This window comes from Bos indicus x Bos taurus, chromosome 16 (assembly GCF_003369695.1).
Source record: "Bos indicus x Bos taurus breed Angus x Brahman F1 hybrid chromosome 16, Bos_hybrid_MaternalHap_v2.0, whole genome shotgun sequence".
In the NCBI taxonomy this organism is placed as follows: Eukaryota; Metazoa; Chordata; class Mammalia; order Artiodactyla; family Bovidae; genus Bos; species Bos indicus x Bos taurus.
This window is the reverse complement of record NC_040091.1, coordinates 46578938-46603952: the sequence shown is the minus strand read 5'-3', so window position 1 is coordinate 46603952 and position 25015 is coordinate 46578938. Positions and strand designations below refer to the sequence as shown.

Sequence of the window (25015 nt, the reverse complement as noted above, 5' to 3'; positions counted from 1 at the left end):
CGGTCACATAGGGCCCCAGGGGCATCTGGTTGTAGTTGACAATCCCTCCCGGTCCAGGGCCCCGGAAGTTGGGCCCAAAGTTGTTGTTGTACATCTGGGAGGAGCCGAAAGCGCCCTGGAGGCAAGGACTCAGGTTTAAAGGTCCAAGTCCCGCACCGGCCCGAGTTCCGCCCCAGGGCGCCCAGGACGTTCGTGCATGGGGGCCTGGGGCCCAGGGCGCGCGCCGAGCCTGACCTGCTGGATGGTGGGGTCGCCGGCTCGGTTGGTCAGGCGGCTCAGGATGCTGCGCTCCGACATCTGGAGGCGGGCGGCCACCGGGGGAATGCGGGACAGCATGGAGGGGAGGCGCGTCACGTCCGCCTTCATGTCGCTCAGCAGCTCCTCCAGCTGGTTCAGGACTGGGGAGGGAGACGGGGAGGGGGAGGAGCTGGGACGCGGACGCCCAGGCCGGTGCTTATTAACAAGGCTGTGTTACCGTGTGACTTGCACGCCGCGCAGCGGACGCCAGGGGGCGCCCCCTACTCAGCCCTCCCAGCAAACACATCAGAGACCCGCCCGCTGGACCAGAGTCCCGTTTTCCAAACAGCTTCTCCCGGGGCCCCGAGGGCTGCAAAGATGAGAGCCCGGAGCTCTGACCCAACACTAGGCTTCCCTCCGGGCCCTCGGCCAGCCTCCTGGCGACCAGGGAGGTCTGCAGCCCTGGCCAAGCCCAGGAGCAGAGCGGCCTCGAGAAACTTCTCCCAAACAGCCAGGGCCACAGAGTCCAGGGCCCTCGGGGTGAGCTTGGCTCACCCTCCCCTAACCAGCCTGGGCACTTTCTCGGGATTAGGACAACAAGGGTCAAAGGTCTGAATCCCAGGAGACCTTGGGCAATTACTTCACCTCCCTAAGCATCAATGTCCCCAACTTTAAAATGAGATAAGAAACCTCACCACTTAAAAATATTGCAGAGTAAAGGAACAATGTGTTTAAAGATACTGACATAAATTGGGAGACTGGGATTGACATATATCGGTACTATATAAAAAATAAGGATTTCCCTGGTGGTCCAGTGGTTAAGAATCCACCTTGCAAGGCCAGGGATGTGGGTTCAATCCTTGATCGGGTAGCTAAGATCCCACATGCCAAAGAGCAACTAAGCTTTCCCACCACAACTCTGAGCCCACACACCACAACTAGAGTCCATAACAAAGATCCCACATGCCGCAACTGAGACCTGACACGGCCAAATAAATATTCAAAAAATAAAATAAAATAGATAACCAATAAGGACCTACTATACCGCACAGGGAACTCTGCTCAATAGTCTGTAATGACCTATATAGGAAAAGAATCTAAATAGAGTTGTTCAGTCATTCAGTTGTGTCTGACTCTTTGTGACCTCGTGGACTACAGCATGCTCAGGATCCCCTGTCCTTCACTATCTCCCAGAGTTTGCTCAGACTCATGTTCATTGAGTTGGTGATGCCATCTAATCATCTCATCCTCTGCCATCCCCGTCACCTCCTGCCCTCAATCTTTCCCAGCACCAGGGTTTTCTCCAATGAGTCGGATCTATATGTATAACTGATTCACTTTGCTGTACAGCAGAAAGTAACACAACAGTATAAATCAATTATAAGTCAATAAAAACTAAAAACTTTTAAAGGGTCCTTATCTCTTTCACTAAAAGAAGTTAAAAAATAGAAATAAAGCATACTGTCTGGGCCCAATAAACAAGCCTGTACAACTTAATATTCTGCTATATCACCTACCCCCCCACCCAGGGCCTACATGGCACTGACCTTCAGAAAAAGGCCAGAAAAGCAAGGGCCTCACTTTTGCCGCACGTAAGAGCAGAGGCTGGGTGACAGTCTGTCCCATCTGGCTTGGAGGCGGTGCCCTAGGGGCTGATGTCTTACCCCCTGCCCCACGCCCCCACCTACTGCCAAGGAGCCACTGGGCGCCGCAAGGTGCGGGCCCATCTCCAGGGGACGGGCTCACTCACCCTTGTGCAGCACAGCATTGGCAGGCTTGTTCCCGGCGAGGGACTCCTTGGACAGGTGCTGGTGGCTCTCAGCAAGGCACTCCACCTCGGCCAGGCGGGCGTTGAGGGCCATGGCAGGATGGTTGGGGTCCTGGGTCATGTTGAGGTATGCGGCCCTCCGGAGCTGTTCCTCAATGACCAGCGCCTGCTCCAGCAGCTGGTGGGAGTGGGGTGAGAGGGGGTCAGGGTGAGGGGAGGGACTGAGTGCTGGCCTGGCTGCCTCCCCCCCAGCACCCACTCCCACCGGCCAGGGCTCTGAAAGAAAGGAAGGAAGGAAGACAGCCCCTCCCCACCCAGTTGTTGTCCACTCTCTTGGCCACCCCTCAGAGCCCTCCCCAAGCTGGATCCTCTGCACCCATTACCCAGAGCAGGGACGCTTGCCCAGCGGGGTCTGGCTTTAGAGCAAGGAGCCAGCACCTGTTGGTTGACTCAACGATTCCCTTTCATGGACAGTCTGGCCCACACCCGGATATACGGGCGGGGTATAAGAAATGCTTGCTCGTTTCTTTGCCCCAGGCCCTCCCATAACCCACCCTCTTGCAGCCCCCTAACCCTCAACCTCTGGCCCCTGCCAAGGACTGACCTTGAACCTGCGGGCCAGGAACTTGTTCTTCATCTCCAAGTAGTTGCCCTTGTGGATCTCAGACTTGAAGGGCTCATTGAGGATCATGTATCTCGGGTCGTTCTGGATGTCCTGCCAGCGGGCATAGCCATGCCTAGGTGGGGGGCCGTTAAGGGCAAACCTGGCCATGGGGTGGAGGGAGGGGGTGAGGGGGAACCAGCCTAGGGTCTGGCGTCTTGGCTCTGCGCTTTCCAGACAGGCATTAACCTTGGCTGCAAGAGGACTGTGTGGGTGACAGTGACCTGACAATCAGCGGACACCGACAGGGGCCCCCAGGGGCCCAGGCAGGGCCTGAGGCTTCACCGGATAAACTTCTTCATCCCCCAAATCCAGATGGTGGAGGCAGCCGAGTTCTAACCCCCAGCACCTGTGCTGTGACCCTAGCTGGAAATAGGGCATTTGCAGATTAATCAAATCAATTAATTAAATTAAGAAAGGGTCATCCTGGGGTGGAGTGGGCACCAATCCAGTGACTGAGGTCCTCATAAGAGGAGGAAATTTGGACACAGACAAAGAGATACCCAGGGAAGAAGGCCCTGTGACAACAGAGGCAGAGATGAATGATGCAGCTGTGAGCCAAGGAGCACCAAGGAGCCAGGGACAGGCAAGGAAGGGGCCTCCCCTGCAGCCAGAGGGAACAAAGAAACACCACGAAGTTTTCTTGCCAAGGGCCCACAGTTAGAGAGGGGCCGAGTCGGGATCTGAACCCAGGCAAGCTGGCTCCAAGCATCTTTTTTTGTTTGTTTTTTAACTCTGTGTGTTATTTATTTAGCTGCACTTGGTCTTGGTTGCAGCACGTGGGATCTGGTTCCCTGACCAGGGATTGAACCCCCATCCCCTGAACTGGGAGCACAGAATCTTAAGCCACTGAACCACCAGGAAAGTTCCAGCTCCAAGCAATGTAACCTCAGTAAACTGTGGCCTGCAGGCCAAATCCAGCCCACAGCCTGGTTTTGTAAATAAAGTTTTATTGGAACATGGCCATGCTTGTTGGTTTACGTACTGTGGTTACTTTTGCTACCTTGACAGAGTGGAGGCGTCCTCTGTGAAGCTTGAAATGTCCACTCCCGGGTCCCTCCCAGGAAAGATCTGCTGACTCCTGACCTACAACTTTCCACCTCTCATTATAATGACTAGTCTCACTCGAGACTGTCATCAAGGCCGGCTTTGCTGGGGGGCTCTCCCCAGGTAGTGTGTCCCTCTCCTTGTCTCTGGAAGGTCTGCACTCAAATATCACCTTCTCTGACCTTCCCACATTAAACACAACCCACATCCCCAAAGCTCCGTTTGCCTCACCCCCACCTTTTCATGTTCACTGAGCCCCACATTTTGCTAATTTATATTTTTCACCATCTACCCCTAGTTGGATATGAGCTCCGGCTAGACAGAGATTTGGGGCTGTTTCATTCATGGCTGCATACTCCATGCTTGGCACATGGTAGATCATCAGTAAAGATGGAATTGAAGAATGAACAAATGAATAAAAGCCCTCCTAAATGGTGAAGCACCCTTCAGGTGTCATCACTGAGATGAGGTGAGGTCTGGAATTAGGAGCATTCATTGTAGAGTCAAATGGAAGGGCTGTGTGTCCCTGAGCAAGTAACTTGGCCTCTCTGAGCACCTATTGCCTCCTCCATATAATGGGGATCATAGTAGCAACCCTTTGGGAAGGCTGCTGTGAAGATGGAGTGAGTACTGAGTATAAAGGGACAAGCTACCTTTATGATCACAGTCAGTGTCGTCATCACCACCACCAGGAAAGGGTCCTTGGTACCTGGTCAGGAGCACCAGCCCAGACTCCGCCCCCCACCAGCCCCACACCCTTCCCTGAGGCCCACAGAGGGACAGACCGGAGCCCTGCCCCGCTGGCGTGGCCAAGGATACGTGACGATGCCCGCCAGCAGCCAGTAGTCGTGGCGCCGGTGCCAGATGTCGTAGATTTTCCCCGAGGACACAGCCGCACGCTCCTCGTTCTGCCACAGTGTGTGCAGCTCTGGGAAGCCAGCCGAGGGAAGCAGGATGAGGTGCCCCCGTCCCACATAGGGGTGGGCCCGGGTAAGCCTCTCCCTCACCACCCCCACCCCGAGCACTTTAGTGTTCCAGTGCCACTGGGAAAGGTTATACCGTGGATTTTGTCAACCATTCACACATTAGCATCAAACAACCATCCGCCCAGATTCCTGGGACCCACGGTCAGGAAGCCTGCAGCTCTCTCGCCATGGCCTCACCCTCGATACCTGTGAATCCCCCGTCTGCAATGTTGAACATAAACTTGAATTTCCCGATCTTGTCCTCTTTCTTCCCCTCTTCATCTTCCTCTTTGTCACCATTTTGCTGGGTCTCAACAGGCTCCTTCTCCTCAGCTTTGGTGTCATCTGGGGGAGGACAGACCCATGCTCACTCGTCTACTCCAAAGACAGTGCCCGGGGGGAGGGCTTGCTCCACCAAGCACTGGGGACCCCGAGGCAAGCGGGAAACATACCTCCCCACCCACAAGGGACTCACTGCCCCCAAGGGTTTTAATCAGCAGGACCCTCTCTCTGTCCTGAGCAGGGAGGGCTGCTCTGGGCCTGGATGCCCCTCTACCACCAAGTCAGGACCACCTGGGAAAATGGGGCGGGGCGGGGGGGACTGTGAAAATGTAGCTTATGTTGAAGGGTGGCAATGCTGCCTCGGGGCTCTGATCTGGGGGCAACTGTTCCAGAACATTCCAACACTTAGAAGGACACAGGCTGCCAGCTGAACCCCAAAGCTCCAGGCCAAACTCTGTGACCAGCTCTCCTTCCTCCTAGTGGTGGCCAGGGCCACAGGAGGGGTCAGGAGATAGGAGGTAGAAGGTCTGTCCTCCAAGGGCTGGCAAGTCCAGGCTCCCATGCAGCAGCTCTAATCAGGGCCTGGGGCCAAGGGGAGGCTCAAAAGGCTCCTCATGGCTCCTTCAAGAGACCAAGGAGGACATGGGACAGAGCAAAGTCCAGAGCCCCAGACCTGGCCTGAAGTCACTGCTGTCGCCTCTGCTGTGAATCAAGCTCAGTTCCAGCTTGTCCAGAACCTTCTCCTTCTCAGGAAGCACTTCTTCTGCAAGATAAAAGGTGTTCAGAGAGGGGGAGGGGTCCAGAGGGCAGCAGGGACTCTGGGCTGGTGGCTTCCCAATAGTATTATAGCCACTCACGGAATCCACTCTAGCATCTTACTCAGGAGTCCAACAGGTAGCATCTGGGAGGATCCACTGGGGAGGCAGGTGGTAACTGGGCCTCATTCCACCCACCCATCTCAGCAGCAGTCTCTCCCAAACTTCTCTCAAGGCACAGTCCCCAGACCCTCTCTACTGTAGTGACAACCAGAGGACTCAAAGTTCTGGCAACATGTCAGGCCTTCATCAACACAAAACACCTCTTACAGACACCCAGAAATGTCAGGCAAAACCTATCACATTAAAAAAAAAAAAAACATAGGTGTGCTCACAAAACTAAAGGAAATTATCATGTGCCATAAATGAAGACAGAACTTCCTGGGTGGCTCAGAAGGTAAAGAATCCACCTGCGATGCAGGAGACCCAGGTTCAATCCCTGGGTTGGAAAGATCCCCTGGAGGAGGAAAAGGCAACCCACTCCAGTATTCTTGCCTAGAGAATTCCATGGACAGAGGAGCCTGGCAGGCTACAGTCTATAAGGTTGCAGAGAGTCAGACACAACTGAGCAACTAACACTTTCACTTTCTATAAACGAAGGGAAACTAAAAGCTCAAGAAGCATGCACTGGGGTCCTGCGTTGGGGGTGAGTGGACACCAGAAAGAGGCCTGGGGGACTCCAGCTGTGTCTCTACACTGAACAGGAAGGGCGAGGCCCCAAAGATGCAGAGAACTGGAATTAAATACAAAAACTAACACTCTTCAACCACTAGGCCTCTGCAAAGGAAGAAAAGTGTCATCCACCAGCTCATGGCCAAGTTGTGGAGGCCTGGCTCCCATGTGGAGTCCAGGGTCAGAAAATCTCCAGTGAGGAGCCAAACCCAACACACAGGTGTGCAGGCTGCAGAATCTGCATTGTGCCATAACACTGGCCCTAGACTAGCCAGGCCACCAGTCAGACCACGAGGCCCCGGAGTTCTGGAAACAGAAAGGGGGACATTCCTGCTACCCAAGTGACATGGGTTCTCAAGGATAAAACAATTCCTGATGAAGATGCACCCCAATGAAACTCAGAAAACAATACCCAGACTTCCCTGTGGTACAGTGGATAAGAATCCACCTGGCAATGCAGGAGACACAGGTTCGATCCCTGGTCTGGGAAGAATCCACACGCTGTAGAACAACTAAAGCCCACGGGCCACAACTACTGAGCCCGTTCTAGAGCCCACAAGCCACAACCACTAGAGCCTTCGAGCCCTAGAGCCTGTACTCTGCAGCAAGGGAAGCCACTGCAATGGGAAACCCACCCACCACAATGAAGAGAACCCCCCGCTTGCTACAACTAGAGAAAGCCCGTGTGCAGCAGTGAAGACCCAGTGCAACCAAAAAAGAAATAAATTAAATAAATAAGAATTGTTAAAAAGAAAACAATATCCATCAGCCAGACACAGAAGGAAGAGAATACATAGGAAAAGACAAGTCCAAAAAAAAGGAAGCAGAAAAAGCTAGATTAAAAACTCTAGAAATGACATACACAATTGCTAATATGTTAGACGTTTTACTGCATATTTTTAAGGTGTCCTCCCACACTTCCTGCCCCTGGAGTACAAGCCTTGTATATAATCCTTGGAACTGTGAATCTGATGGATTCTACTCTCCTGAGCAAGTCATGTGACAAGGCACAGGTGACCTTAAAAGACAGAGATTATAACACAAGCTGGAATCAAGATTTCTGGGAGAAATATCAATAACCTCAGATATGCAGATGACACCACCCTTATGGCAGAAAGTGGAGAGGAACTAAAAAGCCTCTTGATGAAAGTGAAAGTGGAGAGTGAAAAAGTTGGCTTAAAGCTCAACATTCAGAAAACGAAGATCATGGCATCCAGTCCCATCACTTCATGGGAAATAGATGGGGAAACAGTGGAAACAGTGTTAGACTTTATTTTTCTGGGCCCCAAAATCACTACAGATGGTGACTGCAGCCATGAAATTAAAAGGCGCTTACTCCTTGGAAGGACAGTTATGACCAACCTAGATAGCATATTCAAAAGCAGAGACATTACTTTGCCAACAAAGGTCCGTCTAGTCAAGGCTATGGTTTTTCCTGTGGTCATGTATGGATGTGAGAGTTGGACTGTGAAGAAGGCTGAGCGCCAAAGAATTGATGCTTTTGAACTGTGGTGTTGGAGAAGACTCTTGAGAGTCCCTTGGACTGCAAGGAGATCCAACCAGTCCATTCTCAAGGAGATCAGCCCTGGGATTTCTTTGGAAGGAATGATGCTAAAGCTGAAACTCCAGTACTTTGGCCACCTCATGCGAAGAGTTGACTCATCGGAAAAGACTCTGATGCTGGGAGGGACTGAGAGCAGGAGGAGAAGGGGATGACAGAGGATGAGATGGCTGGATGGCATCACTGACTCGACAGTCGTGAGTCTGAGTGAACTCTGGGAGTTGGTGATGGACCGGGAGGCCTGGCTTGCTGCGATTCATGGGGTCGCAAAGAATTGGACACAACTGAGCGACTGATCTGATCTGATCCGATCTGATCCAGGTGGGCATGACCTCATCACACCAGCCCCTTAAAAGCAGGGTTTTCTCTGAATGGTCACAGAAAAGGACATCAGAGATCTGAAGCATGGTGGGGATTGGTGTACCACTGTTGGCTTGAAGATGGAATGAGCCCCACGGCAAGAAACGTAGGCAGTTTCTAGATGCCAAGAACAGGCCCCCGCTGAGAGCCAGCAAGGGAAGAGGGATTCGGTCCTCCAACCCCAAGGAGCTGAAGTTAGCCAACAAGAATGACCACGGAAGTAGATTTTCCCCCAGGCCTCCAGATGAGAATTCAGTGCAGTCAATGCCTTGACTTCAATCTTGCAAGTCCCTTGGCAGAGAATCCAGTCATACCACCACAGACTTCTGACCCATGCAACCATGAGCTAACACATGGGTGTCATTTCATGCTGCTAAATGTGTAATAATTCACTGTGCAACCATAGAAAATAGTACAAATAGGTTAAAAACAGCTGTATGAAGAAAGTAAAAACTGAAGCTAGATCTGAGAGTGATTCAAAAAGCCTTGCAGAGAAACAAATCTTGTACCTGCTTTCATTTCTTTGTTGAATTTGGAGCCTTTTGTTAAACAAGATCTACTTGTGTCTATTGCTGATCAGCTAGGTCCCCCAGTACAATACAAATTCTATGCGAAGGCTTTGGCTTTGGTTCACTGTCTGTGTCCCCAATGCCTGGGACAGCTCCCAACACACAGTGGGTGTTCAAAACATATTTGTCGGATAATGAATGAATAAATGAGTAAAAGGAATTCCAGAAGAAAATAAACTTAATGGGAGGAAAGATAACATTCAAGGAGGGAATGACTTGAGAATTTGCCCATAATCAATAGAAGACACAATACTCAACTTTAAGAATCACAGTCAGTCACAAGCAGGATAAATAAAAATTTCATTGTAGTAAAACCATACAAGACCAAAGACTAAGAGAAAGTCTTAAAAATGGTCTTACCATGTTAGGAAAGATAGGAAAGGCAAGTTTCTTACAAAGGAGCAGCAATTACCCTGAGAGCAGCCTTCTCAGCACAGTGGAAGTCAGAGTACAAAAGAAATCACGTCTTCAAAATGCTGAGGGAAAACTCCTAACCCACCTTGAATTTTGCTAATTATTATTCAAGAAAAATACGATAAGATATAAAGGAAAAATAACATACAATGAGAGAAATTTGCCATCCACAGAAATGTGTTGAAAGCACCATTGAAGGGTATATTTTGGGAAGAAGGACATTGAACAAAGCAACAGTGAACATACTAGAAAACACAAAATTGTTAAGAGGGTGGGAAAATCTAAATAAGGATTATAGTTTAGAAATAAGTAACAGCACGTGGGAGATAAAGTTGCCTATAGTCCTTATAATATTCAGGAGGCAACATGTTAAAAATTTAAGAATACAAAATAGAATTGACTGCAAACTTTCCAAAAGAGTTGAGATGAAAGGGGGAAATAGAAAGAAATTCTGATCAATCCAAAAGATGCTAGGAGAAAAAAAAAGAAAAGGCCAGGGTGATATAAAGCACAAAATAAGAACAGAAATTCATCCGGATACCTAGCTATTACAATAAATGTAAAGAGAGTAAATTGCTGACTAAAACATAGAGATTCTGTGATTAGATTTAAAATAAGTCCCACCATATATTATTTAACAAAAGATAAACCTAAAACTCAATTATACAAATAAAACTTAAGAAAGTAAGAAAATACCTGCAAATCATGTATCTGATATGGAACATGTATTATAAAGAACCCTTATAACTCAATAACAAAAAGATAAATAACCCAATTGAAAAATGGACAAAGGATCTGAAAAGACATTTCTCTAACAAAGATATAAAAATGGCCAATGACATTTGAAAAGATACTCAACATCTTTACACACAAGGGAAATGCAAATCAAAACCACTTGAGCTATGACGTTTCACCCACCAGGATGGCTAAAATCCAAAAGAGAGATAATAACAAGTGTCGACAAAGATTGGAGAAGGCAATGGCACCCCACTCCAGTACTCTTGCCTGGAAAATCCCATGGATGGAGGAGCCTGGTGGGCTACAGTCCATGGGGTCTCTAAAAGTCGGACACGACTGAGCGACTTCACTTTCACTTTTCACTTTCATGCATTGGAGAAGGAAATGGGAACCCACTCCAGTGTTCTTGCCTGGAGAATCCCAGGGACGGGCAAGCCTGGTGGGCTGCCGTCTATGGGGTCGCACAGAGCCGGACACGACGGAAGCGACTTAGCAGCAGCAGCAGCAGTTGACAAAGATATGGAGAAATGAACCCTATGCACTGTGGGTGGGAATGTAAAGTGGTGTAGCCACTGCAGCAAGCAATCTGGTAGGTCCCCCAAATATGAGAGTTACCAAGCGATCCAACAATTTCACTCCTAGGTATACACCCAGGAGAACTGAAGCCTATCCACACAAATACCTATACATGGATGTTCACAGCAGCATTATTCATAATAGCCAAAAAGCAGAAATACCCCAAAACCCATCAACTGATGAATGGAAAAATAAATGTGTATCCACAGGGTAGAATATACTCAACAAAAAGTAATGAAGTTCCAATACATGCTACAACACAGATGAACCTTGAAAGCACTATGCTCAGTGAAAGAAAACGAAAGCGTTAGTTGCTCAATCATGTCTGACTCTTTGCAACCCTGTAGACAGTAGCCCGCCAGGCTCCTCTGTCCATGGGATTCTCCAGGCAAGAATACTGGAGTGGGTAGACATTCCCTTCTCCACAGCATCTTTCCCGACCCAGGGATCAAACCTGGGTCTCCCGCATGGCAGACAGACTCTTTACTATCTAAGCCACCAGAAAAGCCCAAAAGTAAGCTCAATCCATTTAAGCCTAAATAAACCTTAAAGTAAAAAGAATCAGGAGGAATAAGAAGGTTATTACATAATAAATAAACACTTCACCAGAAAATCAGAAAAAACCTGAACCAATATGCACCTAACAACCCAATTCCAAACTAAAGCCAAATCTGGCCTTGGGAGAACAGAGACTGACCCACAATCACAGAAATTTAACATAAGCCTCTCAGACTTGACTGATCAAACCAAAAATGAGTAAGGATATAAAAAATCTGAACAATGCAACGATCTAATGCAGCGGTCCCCAGTCTTTTTGGCACCAGGGACCAGTTTCATGGAAGCAAGTTTTTCCATGGACCCGGGGATGATTCAAGAGCATAACATTTACTGTTCACTTTATTTCTATTATTATCATATAGGCTCCATCTCAGATCATAAGGCATTAGATCCTGGAGTTTGGGGACCCCTGATCTAGTGCACATATTTAGAACCTTACATCCAGCAATAAAAGAACAGATATTCTTTTCAAGCACACATGAGCATTTACAAAATCTGACCACATGAAGCAAGAAAAGGTTTCAATATCATACAGACTCATGTGTTCAGACCACAATGTGATTGATTCAGAACTCACTAACAGGGATTTCCCTGGAGATCCAGTGGCTAAGATTCCACGCTCCCAATGCAGGGGCCCTAGGTTCAATCGCTGGTCAGGGAACAGATCCTACATACCAAAACTTAGAGCTCGCATGCCTCAACTAAAGATCCCACAAGCTGCAACTAAGACCTGGTGTAGCCAAATAAATAGTGTTTTTTTTTTTTTTTAGTCACTAATAAGATGTAGCCCAATAACCTCCAACGTGTACAGTAGGAAAAGCCCACATGCAAAGAACTGAGCTCAGAGAGCTGAGCCTCTGGCTCTCGCCTCATCCTGGGCCCTACGGCACTAGGACACAGCAATGCATGGTCCCCCACCCAGCCAGGGAGAGACAGGCCTGACACTCCATCAGGGTGGAAGCCCGCACCTTTCAGCAGCTGCTCCGGGGAGGGCTGGGCCTTCTCCATCTCCTCCAGTCGCTCCTCTCGGGCCCTCTCCTTGCCATCTGAGCTCTCCTGCTTGTCCTCTCCCTCCACTCTGTCCAGGGCAGTTGGCAGGGCCTAGGGAGGAGAGACTCGGGAGCTACAGGGCCTGGACCTCAATAGGAGCCAGGGAAGGGGCCCTGGGCTTAGAATCCACTCTCTGGTTCCCAGTGCTTGCTCTCAACTATGCTCCAGTCCTGGGGGCTCAAACTTGGAGCCAGGAGGGAGGCCTGGCTTACAGCTGCCAAGGGCAAAACCTGAGAAGGTCCCTGGACCCAGCCCCCACCCCACACCCACAGGGGCCCAGACACTGGCATCTTCTCTACCTGGATTTCTGGGGGCTTCTTTGGCTTCTGCACCCCCACCTCCTTCTCATCCATGTAGCCTAGTGGGGCTTCCATTTTGTCTGAAAGAACAAGGGAGAAGGGTGAGACAGGTGGGCTGGGGTGGGAGAAGGGAGAAGGGCAGGAAATGGGGAGTCAGAGAGGATCCTGGGCCAGGCACCTGCAGAAGGACAGGTGAACCAGGGAAGCCAAAGAGCCCGGGCCAGGCCAGCAATGTGGAGAGTCTTAGAGGACCCTGGGCCCAGTGAGGTCAAAGCCAGGGGCCAATAGGACAGAATTACAGGCTGTGGGGGCCTCTCATCTGGAAACAGTAGGTGAGGTGGGTGGAGGCCCCACTGGGAGCCAGCATGGCCCAGCTGTGGTCCTGGCTTTCAGGCTGGCTGGCTGGCCACCTGCCTCTTCCATGCTGAGTCACTGCCAAGGGCCAGTGGCCCACATGCTCTGAGGAGCCCTGGGAGGTGGTCACTACCCAACTTCACATCACAGATGAGAAAACAGAGCTCATGGGCTAAGCTGCTCAGGGGAGGGCTGGGCCTTCTCCATCTCCTCCAGGAGATGGCCAGGGAGAAAACTAGGCATGTCCACCTCCAGAGGGCATCTGTGCCCAGGAGCAGGATGTCCTCAAAGGCGCTGAGCCTCTCGGGGCCTCACCTGTCACCTGGGACAGGCAGGATGCCCCAGGCCTGAGGGGTACAACAGGGAAGAAGATGTTTTACCCAGATAAACACACAGATCACCAAAAAGACACTCAGAGACAAATAACCCATTAAGGAAGGGCAAAGGATGTGAAATGATGTTTCTCCAAAGAAGATGCACAAAAAGCTCAGAAGCACATGAAAAGATTCTCTACGTCTTCAGCCACCAGAGATGGAAATCAAAACCATCAGGCTTCCCTGGTGGCTCAGTGGTAAAGAATCTGTCTGCCAATGCAGGAGACATGGGTCGATCCCTGGTCTGGGAAGATGCCACATACCTCAGAGCAGCTAAGCCTGTGTGCCACAACTACTGAGCCTGTGCTCTAGAGCCCGAGAACCGCAACTACTGAGTCCACATGATGCAACCACTGAAGCCCGAGAAGCCGTGCTCCACAACAAGAGAAGCCACTAGAGTGAGAAGCCTGCACGTTGCAGCTAGAGAAGAGCCCAGGCAGCAACGACGACCCAGCACAGCCAAAAATAAGTAAGTAAAACACCACAATGAGACTCCCCCTTCACACTCACTAAGATGGCTATAAGCAAAAAGTTAGATAAGTGCTGGCCAGGAGGTGGAGAAACTGGAACCTCATAAGCGGCTGGTAGAACGTAAAATGGTGTAGTCACTGTGAAAAAGTTTGGCAGTTCCTCAGAATGTTATACCAGGTGACCCAGCGATTCTATTCCTACCTATACACCCAAGAGAAATGAAAACACCTATTTCCAATTGAACACAAAAGTTCAAAGCAATGTTACTCACCACATTATTCACCATAGCCAAAGGTAGAAACAACCCAAAATCCATCACCTGATGAATGGATATGCAAAATGTGGTGGATCCAAACAACGGAATCAAATATTATTCAGCTACAAAAAGGAATGAAGTGCTGACACCCTAAAACCTGGATGAATCTGGAATACATGACATGCTAGTGAAAGCTAGGTGCAAAAGGCCACACGGTGCACTTCATTTACATGAAATGTCCGCAATAGGCAAACCCACAGAGACAGAAAGATCAGTGGTTGCCAGGGACAGACATGAGGAGAAGGAATCGGGTGTCACTACTAACGAGCATGTGTTTCTTTGGGGGTTAATGAAAACACCCTGGAATCAGAGGCAATGGCTGCACAATCCTATGGATATGCTAGAAACAACTGGTAATACACTTTTAAAGGCTTTTGGCTTCCCAGGTGGCACTAGTGATAAAGAACCCGCCTGCCCATGCAGGAGACATAAGAGACGCAGGTTCAATCCCTGGGTTGGGAAGATCCCCTGGAGAAGGAAATGGCAACCTCCAGTATTCTTGCCTAAAGAATCCCATGGACAGAGGAGCCTGGCAGGTTACAGTTCATAGGGCCGCAAACAATCAGACACAACTGAAGTGACTTAGCACGCACGCAAAGACTGAATATTGTGGTGTGTGAACTACATTTCAAAGCTGTCATTAAAAAGAAAATCTCTTAGGGTAGTGATACTTGTTCAGCTAGAAGCTTTGTGGAGGTGGGATGTAAGGAGGACGTGGGGTCTCCTGGTGCCTTGCCACCTGCTATGACCTGGGTGCCCGCCCCTCCTCATTGGAGTCCAGACCTGGCAGGCCCAGAGGGCCAGGCAGGAGGTGGGCAGGGCTGGCGGGCACTGGTGTGTTGGGATCCGAGGAGATGACTTCGCCCGGCTTCTTGCCCTCGGGCCCCTCGGGGATCAGATCTGGGGTGCTGTACTTCCCGTTGACGTGCTCAAACTCCTGAACCTGGGCAGGTGGGAGCGAGGCAGAAGGGAGGTGGTCACAGCTCATATGTGAGGGCCTTGGGGTGGCCGGCAGGACTGGGGGTGTCCCTGGCTTGGGGTGGCTGCCGACTCCACCCAAGGCTGACCGCAGACCCCCATGCCAAGCCCTTCCCCCACCCATCCCCACGTGTCATCCTGGCCTCCAGTCTCCTCCCAACCACCGCCCATTTCCCCACCCTTAGATGGGTCCATCCCTCTAAGCTGACTCAGACCCTGGACTGCCAAGCGCTTGCTCTCTGCCCGCTGACCCCCCCTGGGGCACACCCAGGCCATGGGCGACCACCAGGAAAAGCCCAGTAAAGGCTACTCACCCACCTTCTTCCTAACTAGTGACATGACCCCGATGCGCGTGAGCACGTGCTGCCTGGAGAGGCCCTCACGGGGCACGCCGTCCGCAAAGGTCTCTGCGCCGTCAGCCCCCGGCTCACACAGGTGCCGCATGAAGAGGGACACATAGGCTCTGGGGTGGGGGGGGACTGGGGCTCAGGGAGTGGGGGGCCGGCAGGACCCCGGGGGACCTCCTGGCTGGAATCGTCACCCATCACCTGCCTCCCAACCAGGCCTGCTGGGTCAAGCCCGAGGGAAGAACAGAGGGGGCCCTGGGCAGGGGACCTTCCTGGGACAGCCCTTCCCCTGGAGAACCCAGATCCTCTGTGCTTCTGTTAACACCAGCTGCCCTGGCAGAGGTGATCGGTCACGTTCTCTACACAGGAACCCTACCCAGGCCTGGACTTCAGCTACCAGACATCAGACAGCAGTGAGTTCTCTGGCCGCCCCCAGCCTGGCAGTAACACCGCTCACTGTGCTGGCCCGTCCAGAGGAGCCTGCCCATTCCGGGTGGGCGGCCACACCCTGGGCCACCACCTCAGCCCCTTTACCTAAACTCCTTCTCGCTCTTCCCACGAAGGTCCCGCACCAGCCAGTGGGAGTTGAAGGCATCCTGGGGGGGCATGCCCCAGCGCATGATGGCGTTCAAAAAGGCCTTCCGCTGGCGGGCATTGAAGCCTAGCACCTGGGCAAGGCGGGCAGCAGGGTGGGGGAGCAGGGAATTCAGAGTTGAGGGGAAAGACACAGGGAGGGGAGGAGACGGGGGAGCAGGGGGGAAGCAGGGGGAGACGGGGGGGCCTCCACCTGGGGCAGGACCCAAAGGGGCACAGCCCAGACCAAGGGTCTGTCCCTGCCCCCCACCTCCACTTGGCATGTGACCCAGTGTAACCCTAACCCTCCCGTCCCTCCTCCACACCCCAGGGTGGCAGCAGGGGTAAGCTCTTTGCTCTGAAAGATGAGATAAATTCCAGGAAAGAGAAGTGGGAAAGTGGGGGTGCAGGCGGGCCCCACCTCAATGTTGCCGCCGACTCGGGCAAGAAGAGGGGGCAGAGGCTTGTCCCTGTCGCTCTTCAGCTGCCTCCTGGATTGTCGCCGTCCACCTGGGGGAGCAGCCCCGCCACAAGCCCTCAGCGGGGCCTGAGATGTCCTGACCCACCCCACCCCCCAACATGCCCCAGACAGCATGACCCTTTGGGGCCTATTCCAAAGGACGGATGCTGGTTCCAATGCCCCTGGGACCCCCAACCTGATCATCAGCTCCCCGACACACAGCCTGGCCCCAGCCCAGAGTCACCAGCCCTGACTCACTCTGCCCTTCCGGCCTTTCCTCAAAGTCCTCGTCCTCATCCTCAGAGCCAATGGAATATTCAGATTGGTTGTCTGAGAGCTCGTCCTGCCACTCTGTCGGGGGGTCAGGAAGAGGGGCACAGAGTGGGCTGTTTAAGCAGAAGCCCGCTGGGGCCCCTCACACCCAGCCCAATAACAGTGATGATGAAAACAGCCACCGTGCACTTCCTATCAGCTCCCTTAACAACCTTACAACCTCACACTACATTCTCAGGCCTTAAACCATCAATGGCCCTATTTAACAGATAGAGAAACTGAGGCTTGACTAAAACCACTAGCAGTGAAGTCACTGAGTCACTACCCATCTCGTTCCCCGCAAAACCCAACACCCCACACCAGCTACCTGCCCCACTTCTCCAAGAAGCCTTCCAACCGTCTCCCGGCTCAGCCACTCCACACGGCTCCCACTCTCTCCCGCCCCGGGAATTCCTGCCACAGGGATGTCCTCCCCGCCAGCAGGATCCTGCCCACCAGACACGCACCCTGGTCCTCCTGGGAGGCGTCGTTGTAGTTGACCTGCTTGCGGATGCGCTTGCCCTTGCCCAGGTTGCGCGCCAGGTCCTCCTGCTGCTGCTCGTAGTGGTGCCGCAGCAGCTTCTCCCAGTAGTCGGGGTCCACGTTCTCCTCCTGCTTGATGATCTCCCGTTCCACCTCCTCCTGAGGGCGCGGGGCCGGGGACGCGGTGAGGGCGGGGCCGGCGGGCATCTCCGCCCCCGCGGAGGCCTCACTGCCTCTACCTCGGCTCACCCTCTAGGGGCTCAAGGAGAACTGGAAAGCCTGCCTACTCCAGGTAGCCCTCCCCGATCACCCCAGCCCCAGCTGGCCTTCCTCTTCAGGCTCCTGTCTCAGTAATTCACGCAACCATTCATTCATGCTACAAGTATGCCCTGGCCTTGTGCCAGGCACTGAGATACAGAATTGAATAAGCGCCACCCCTGCCCTTAGGAGGCTCCCAGTTTCAAAAGGAAAAGTTGCACTTAGAATAATTAGCACCCACGGTCTGCGCGTAGGGCGGTGGAAGTTGAGAGGTAAGGAGAGGAGCCACTCAGGAGAGACCCAGGAGCCAGAGTTTCTTAAATGGAGAACTCGTAAGGGGGTGAGGGCGGGGCCGCGGAGGGGCGGGGCTTACCACGCCATCCTCCTCGCGCACCACGTACTGCGCCACCTTGAAGGAGCTCAGATACTCATTCATGTTCTGGAGCTCCGTGTCGTCCGTGGCATCCTGGTTCCGGTCCAGCAGCTTGGAGATGGCCGCATCGTCATAGTGGATCACACTGCTATCCTCCACGTCCTTGTTGTCACCTGAGGGCAGCCAGGATGCAGATTCAGGGGACCCCCCCCCCACCAGAGCAGGTTCCAGACAATGGTGCTTCCCAGTCCCCGCCAGGGGCTGCAGCTGAAGAGTAAGTGACCATAGAGAGGAACCTGTATTGTCACAGCCCCTCGGCCCCTCCATCTCAGGTCCGCAGGCACCCAAGGGGAGCACGCAAGGGAACCTGACAAAATGGGTTTGGGGGCCCACTTCCTTCCGGGAACAGCCGTCCAGGGTACAGGGGCTGGGCTGGGAGGGCCCTACCTGGCGGAGTGCTGCCATGCTTTTTCTTGGCGCTGGCGGCCAAGGCTCCCCCTTTGGAGGACTGGACATCAGGGATGGGCGTGGCTGGTCTCTGGCCCTGAGACATCATGCCTGTAGGACACGGGGATGGGGAGCTGCAGGGCTGGGGGGTAGCACCAGAGATGCCACCCTGGCCCTGCCCATCTTGGCCAGGAGTGGGGAGCAGGAGGAGGAGGGACTGGGAACTGGGGGTGCCCTGGGAGGGGAGTGTCTCAAGCAGGGCTACCCCCCACCATGCCCAGCACCCAGGACACCCACCCTCCACGTCATCCTTGAAGAGCTCCTCTGTGCCAAATTTGAGGATGTCATCCAGCTCCTGCTTGGTCATGGAGCCAGACTTGGAGCCCAGGCCAGGTCGCACCACCAGGTGGGTGAGCATCATCTTGCGCTTGGCCACCTGTGTGATGCGCTCCTCCACTGAGGCCCGCGTCACAAAGCGGTAGATCATCACCTTCTTGTTCTGCCCAATGCGGTGGGCGCGGCTGAAGGCCTGGGGACAACCTGTAGCTTAGCACCCGTGGTTCAACAGAGGACTGGGGGCCCAGGGCCAGGCACCAGGGGGTGGGGGCAGGGGGAGGCATGCGAATGAGCTCACGAGCACCCTCTGCATGGAATGGGCTGTGTGACGGCCCATGGAGATGTATGTGCACCAGGGCACCTGCACTCCCAACCTTACTGTGTGTGGTCTAGTACAGGCGTGGGTGCCTGTGCAGGGGTAACTCAGTGTGATCACAGGTGTGCAGGGGTAGGTGTGAGGGGCAGTGTGGCCAGTGCACTTGATGTAGTGAAGCCACACAGGGTGCTGATGGCACTCATGCCAAGGTGGGGGCTGCATCTCCCTGGGAGTGACCACTAGCGGGGCTGTGAGCCCACCTGTTGGAGAGGCATAGCTACCCTGCAAGGACAGGTGTGACATGAGGACAGGTTTGAGGCTCTGTGCATCAGGCATCCACATGAATGGCCCAGTGTAATAAGGTCTGTGTATGCAACTGCACACAGGTGCACATGCGTGTGCATGAGACATGAGTTTGTATGTGTGCCCTAAGAGTATAATGTGTGTATGTGCCTGGTCCTGTCCCAAGAAGGGTGGGCAGGAGACAGCAGAGTGTGTCTCTGCTCCTACACCCCTTAACCCTCCCACCCTTCCTCACCAGCTCCAGTGCCCCCTCCTCCACCAGTGCCTCTTCCTCCCCCCACCTCCAAAGGCCTTGTCCCCTCTATTTTCCTGTTGTTCCCAAACTGGCCCCCTCTGGGTCCCGGTACCCCTCATCCTGACTCCCTCCATGGCCTTCATCCTAAGAGTGATGGGACAGAACAGGGGTCATGTTCACACAGAGTGCTGCATGTTCTTGGACATGTCCCCTCCCCTCCCTGGGCTGTTTCCTCTTTTGTACAATGGTGGGGGGCTCACCTTCCAGGTGGCCCTTGGGGCTGGGACTCTACGAGGTGGGTCCAGGCGGAGGTAAAGCCCTGAGACAGTCTGGGAGTGGGGGAGAGGGAACGCCCACAGAGCCGGGGGCAGCAAGGGACCCTCTGAGAGGGGTCTGGTGTTGGGGCCACACACCTGGATGTCATTGTGCGGGTTCCAGTCCGAGTCGTAGATGATGACCGTGTCTGCCGTGGCCAGGTTGATCCCCAGGCCACCTGCCCGGGTCGAAAGGAGGAAGCAGAACTGCTGGGCCCCAGGGGCTGAGGAAGAGAGGCGGGTGCCCAGTAGGGTGAGTGAGGGGCATACCCAGAGAGGTGGGATGGGAGACAAGGGCGTGGCAGACAGGAGGGCACAGGGGAGATCACGGGGAGAGGGCAGGAACTGTGACCCCATCTCAGGCCACAACGGCCTCAGCTATGCTTGGGGCAGCCAGAAGAGGCCTGGGGCCCCTGGGCATGGAGCAGAGACAGGGCAGCCCACCTGAGCCCCAAATAGCCCACAGCTATGCTCCGAGCCCTGACCCAACAGGAGGAAGATAAAATGAGAATGAACTGATTTTCAAAGCCCAGAGGGGCAGAGGAGAAACTACAAACAGCCAGCAAAGACCAGCAGAGCCCCTGAAGGTGAGGCCCCTGGGAGGTCAGCAGAGCTCATCCTTCAGGCCCTCCCAGCTACCACATGCGATGCTGTCAGAGTGACCACTGAACACTCAGGGTCACAGCTCCAGGGCGTGGGCCAGCCCTCTGGTCAGTCCCCACTGCCCCAAGACAGCTGGGTCTCAGGCCCATCCGGGCCCTTCATTAAGTGACCTGGGACTGACCATGGCACCTGCTTGAGCTGCACACAGGTCCCGGATCCACCTGATGCTTCCCACTGCCATGTGCCCTGGGACCACGTCTACATCCTGAAACCATACTCACCTTACCTCTGACATGAGTGGGCAATAGGAGTTGCTGCTTTGGGTTTGGGGGCCACAGGGCCCAAGACCTGCTCTGAGGGTGGAAAGCAGGAAGCAGCACAAGACCACTCCATCTCTTTCTGAAAACCTCCCACTAAAGAGGTGCTGGACCATGTCAGATGTTCCCTCCACTCCGGAGCCAGCTCCCAGCCTCCCAGCATCACCAGGGAGACAGTTTGAGCTGGGGTGGCCCTGCCCTTTCCTCTGTCCTTCCCCTAGGGCAGTGCTGCTCAGCTCTGTCCCTCCTTGCAGCAGCCTCTGTTGCGGGGACAGGCCCTGTCCAGCCCTGCTCGTAACTGCAGTCTTAGCTAGTGTCAGTATCAGAATCCCAGGGGTGCTGGCCAGTCCCTCCGCACCAGCTTCATTTAGTAACAGAGGAATTTTCCTCCCCTTTTGCCCTCCTCCTAATTTCTGAGTTCTAAACACCCAAGGAGGCCCCTGGAAAGTTCCATGGGATGAATTCTTTTTACCAGCTACTAGAACCTAAGGACAGGACTGCTTTCTTCAGCTGTTTGAGGAGTAGCTAACCTGACCATAAATTGGGTGGTCTGGCTAAGATCCTGGCCTGGGAGGAGAGACAGACAGGGGTCCCCATCAAGAAGCCCTGGGTAAGGTTGGGTACCATTGAATCTGTCAATTGCTTCTTGCCGAAGGCCCCCCGTGATGCCACCGTCAATCCGCTCATACTTGTAGCCCTCATACTCCAGGAAGTCCTCCAGGAGGTCCAGCATCTTGGTCATCTGCAGGGGACATGGTATTCCTGAGGGGCTGCCACAGAGGAGGGACCCCCATAGGGATCCCTGTCATGGGCAGGGACCTCATGACAGATGGGGAGAGACAGAGCAACCTACTGAGTGGGGAGACAGGTGGGACCCAGGCAGGCCTGACTTGGGACCATTCTCTGAAGAAAAATGCAGTTTCCAACCTCAACCCCCAGAGCCACCACATCCCCCACACCAGCCCCACAGCCTTCTGCCTAAGACACAGCTCAGAGCATGTGCCACCCTGCTGTCACCCCTCAGAGTAAAGTCCCAAATCCTCCTCTTGGCATTCTAGGCTTGCCAGATTGGTGCCAGTCCATTGGGCCTTCATATCCCAATGCTTCCTCTGTATCCCACAACCTCCCAGATTACCTGGACTTTCTTCCCACCCCCTTACTGTCTAGGGGACTCAAACAGCACCTCCTCTGTGATATCTTCCCTGATTTCACTCCTCCCTATGAGAAGAGAAAGGCAGGTCCTTCTGAGCTCCCATAATCCTCCATAATCAATCCTGAAAGATAGTTTAGCTAGACATAAAATTATCAGTTGCAATTTTCCCATAGTATAATGAAGATATTGCCTTTTTTTTTTTTTTTTTTTTTTGCCACTTCTATTGCTGATAAAATCTAAGGACAGTCTAATTGTCATTCCTGTGTAGGTACAAGATCTGAAAAGTGCAGCATTTTCCCTACAATGTGCCTAGGGCTTCCTTTCATATTTATGTTTTCATTTATATTTCTTGGTACTCCAGAGTGTGCTTCAGACCTGAGACCACATGTCTTTCTCTAGGTCTACAGACTCTAATTAAATCTAACTTCTTTACCATTTTCTCTAGTTCTTTTTCTGCAATTCCTATTATGGATACATATTGAATAGTTAGTTACTAGAGCCTCTCAAGGTGTTTTCCATGCAATGTCTCATTTTTATCTTTGTCTTTATGTGCTGCATTCTGGGAAAATTCCTCAATGCCAGGTTCTCATTCATCAGTGTTCTCTTCAACAGTGTTGAGAGTTTATCTAATCTGTTAAAATGTTTTGTTTTCATTTTAAGCAGATCCTTTCCCTGGTTAGGGGCTTTCCTGGTGGCTCAGTGGTAAAGAACCTGCCTGCCAATGCAGGAGAAGCAGGTTCCATCCCTGGGTAAGAAAGATCCCCTGGAGAAGGGAATGGCTTCCCACTCCAGTATTCTTGCCTGGAGAATTCCATGGATAGAGGAGCCTAGTAGGCTATAGTCCATGGGGTTGCAAAAAGTTGGACAAAACTGAGCAACTAACACTTTTGCTAGTTAGGTTATTCTTGTTTCATTTCTTGCTGCTTGTGCTTATTTATTTTATTGGAGTTTCTTTTGTTTTGGTGGGAGTTTTGCTCATGCCACACTGTTTGTAGTATCTTAGTACCCCAACCAGGGATTGAACCCAGGACCTTGGCAGTGAAGGTGAGGAGTTATAACCACTAGACCGCCAGGGAATTCCCCCTGCAGGCTCGTTCTGGATGTCAGGGCCCTGTCTCTGTCACTTTCTCTTTGTGCAAACTTCTAGAAATTGTGCAGTTCTCCCTACTTGGTCCCTCAAGACCTCAGTTCAGAATCATGTCTTATGTTAGCAGGGGACTAGAGGATTCTGGAGGCTTCCCTGGTAGCTCAGCTGATAAAGAATCCACCTGCAATGCAGGAGACCCTGGTTCAAGTCTTAGGTCAGGAAGATACCCTAGAGAAGGGACAGGCTTCCCACTCCAGTATTCATGGGCTTTCCTGGTGGCTCAGACAGTAAAGAATCCACCTGCAATGCAGGAGACTTGGGTTCGATACCTGGGTTGGGAAGATCCTCTGGAGGAGGGCATGGAAACCCACTCCAGTATTCTTACCTGGAGAATCCCATGTACAGAGGAGCCTGGCAGGCTACAGTCCATGGGTTCACAAAGAATCGGACACGACTGAGTGACTAAACAGAACACAGGGGATTCTGGATCCATTGTCCAGGCTAGCCTACAGTCACAGGCTTGATCTGCTTTCCCCAGATCCCTCGGCCTGCTGCAGGCCCCTAGTGGGATCAAGGGCTACAGGCAGGAGCAGCTGTCACCAGCAGACTTTTACCCAGAGTACACAGAGGAGCCACATCTTAGTCTCTGGTTTGAGCAATGGACCTGGCTCAGCCCAACCATCAGGCAGCATTTTTCACACCAGGCTTGAGGAGCATCACTGACTCCTGTCACAGACATGTGTCTACCTCCATCTCACACTCTAGACTGTGTCTTAAGAACAAGAGCTGGACCCCTGTGGCTAGCACAGAGCCTGACATACGACAAGTGCAAAAGGACAAAGGAACAAGTGCACTGATGATCAAATCTCTGAGGCTAGACAGCCCTGCCCTCTGACCACCTCCAAAGCAATGCTCTAAGTGCAACTTCAGGATCAAGCTTCAGAGAGGACTTCCCCGAACTAACCCAACACAGGGCTCCTTGTGAACCAACCCAAGGGGCCCCACCTTGGGTTGGTTCATGGGAAGTGGGGCTGCAGGGGTGAAGGGTGAGGGCTGTTGTCCCAGCCTGGACAGAAGCTCCAGCAGGAGCAGGCCGGAGGGTCAAGTAGTGGGGAGGACACTGGTCCCCACGGCCAATGTGCCCTAAGTGTCTTGAACTTGGAACCCAGCCAGCTCTCCTTGGTTGCATCATGCCAAGGCCTGGAGGAGTGACTTTTGACACACAACCCACATGGAGATAGCATCAGGCCCTGAGGTCTGCAGGCAGCTTGCACCCTCAACTAGCATGGGCTGCGAGAGGTGGAGAAGCCAGTCAGACACCTGCAGGCGGCTTACCTGGGAGAAGATGAGCACACGGTGCCCTTCATCCCGCAGTTTCTTGAGCATCTTCTGTAGCAGCATGAGCTTCCCTGAAGACTTGACCAGAGAGCTGCCATCATAGGAGCCATTGGGCAGGACGGGGGCCTCCTGCAGACACAGCACAAGGTGGGGTCTTGTGGGGGCTCCCCTTTTCTCTCTGGCTCTCCACCAAAGAAGTCTGGGAGGTGGCAGGGGCCGGGGGAGATGAGGGTCCAGCAATGAACTGAGCACCAAGCCCAAGCCCAGGTCAGGCCAGCCTCTGCAGGAACATACGAGCAGGCCACACAGATGCTCCCTGCACTGTGTCCCCAGGCAGGGCTCAGACTCGCCAGCCCTGGCCTCTGTCTCCCGCTGCTGGCACTCCACCAAGACCCCAGACATAGGTGGATGGATGGATGACAGTCTGGAGGCAAGCTGACCTTCTCAACAAGGTTCTAGCCTGGCCTCTGCAGTCCTGCAGGGCACATCCAGGGAAGGCCAACCCAGCCTCCCAGCTGGGAAGACCCTCAGCTCAAAGGCTCTGCTGGGCCAGAGTGGTGAGAGCAGCCTGGGGTTGCCCGAGTCTGCATCACCCACAGCATAGCCGCCACGCTTAACTCAGCATTGCTCTTCCTGTTTGGGGGTGGGGTGGGGGTGTGGGGAGGTATAAACTGTGTAGGGTTTAAACTAGAACC

At 52.9% G+C, this 25015-nt stretch overlaps 1 protein-coding gene across 5 annotated transcripts in view; it reads right to left on the bottom strand.

The window, feature by feature from the left end:
* CHD5 (chromodomain helicase DNA binding protein 5) overlaps positions 1 to 25015 on the bottom strand; it is a 71595-nt gene that overhangs the window by 4473 nt on the left and 42107 nt on the right. For 2 of the 5 annotated variants that reach the window (XM_027565075.1, XM_027565071.1), the window contains exons 20-40: positions 24318 to 24449; positions 21367 to 21484; positions 19922 to 20046; positions 18616 to 18847; positions 18319 to 18429; positions 17872 to 18044; positions 17225 to 17399; positions 16704 to 16796; positions 16407 to 16495; positions 15947 to 16080; positions 15384 to 15528; positions 14871 to 15030; positions 12573 to 12652; positions 12192 to 12324; positions 5634 to 5723; positions 4877 to 5023; positions 4533 to 4641; positions 2610 to 2742; positions 1988 to 2183; positions 235 to 398; positions 1 to 115 (exon numbers count right to left, since the gene is read on the bottom strand). In XM_027565075.1, the coding sequence (XP_027420876.1) occupies positions 1 to 115; positions 235 to 398; positions 1988 to 2183; positions 2610 to 2742; positions 4533 to 4641; positions 4877 to 5023; positions 5634 to 5723; positions 12192 to 12324; positions 12573 to 12652; positions 14871 to 15030; positions 15384 to 15528; positions 15947 to 16080; positions 16407 to 16495; positions 16704 to 16796; positions 17225 to 17399; positions 17872 to 18044; positions 18319 to 18429; positions 18616 to 18847; positions 19922 to 20046; positions 21367 to 21484; positions 24318 to 24449 (2854 nt within the window). The remainder of the gene's footprint in view (positions 116 to 234; positions 399 to 1987; positions 2184 to 2609; positions 2743 to 4532; positions 4642 to 4876; positions 5024 to 5633; positions 5724 to 12191; positions 12325 to 12572; positions 12653 to 14870; positions 15031 to 15383; positions 15529 to 15946; positions 16081 to 16406; positions 16496 to 16703; positions 16797 to 17224; positions 17400 to 17871; positions 18045 to 18318; positions 18430 to 18615; positions 18848 to 19921; positions 20047 to 21366; positions 21485 to 24317; positions 24450 to 25015) is intronic. The other 3 variants (XM_027565076.1, XM_027565072.1, XM_027565073.1) reach the window with 2 other exon arrangements.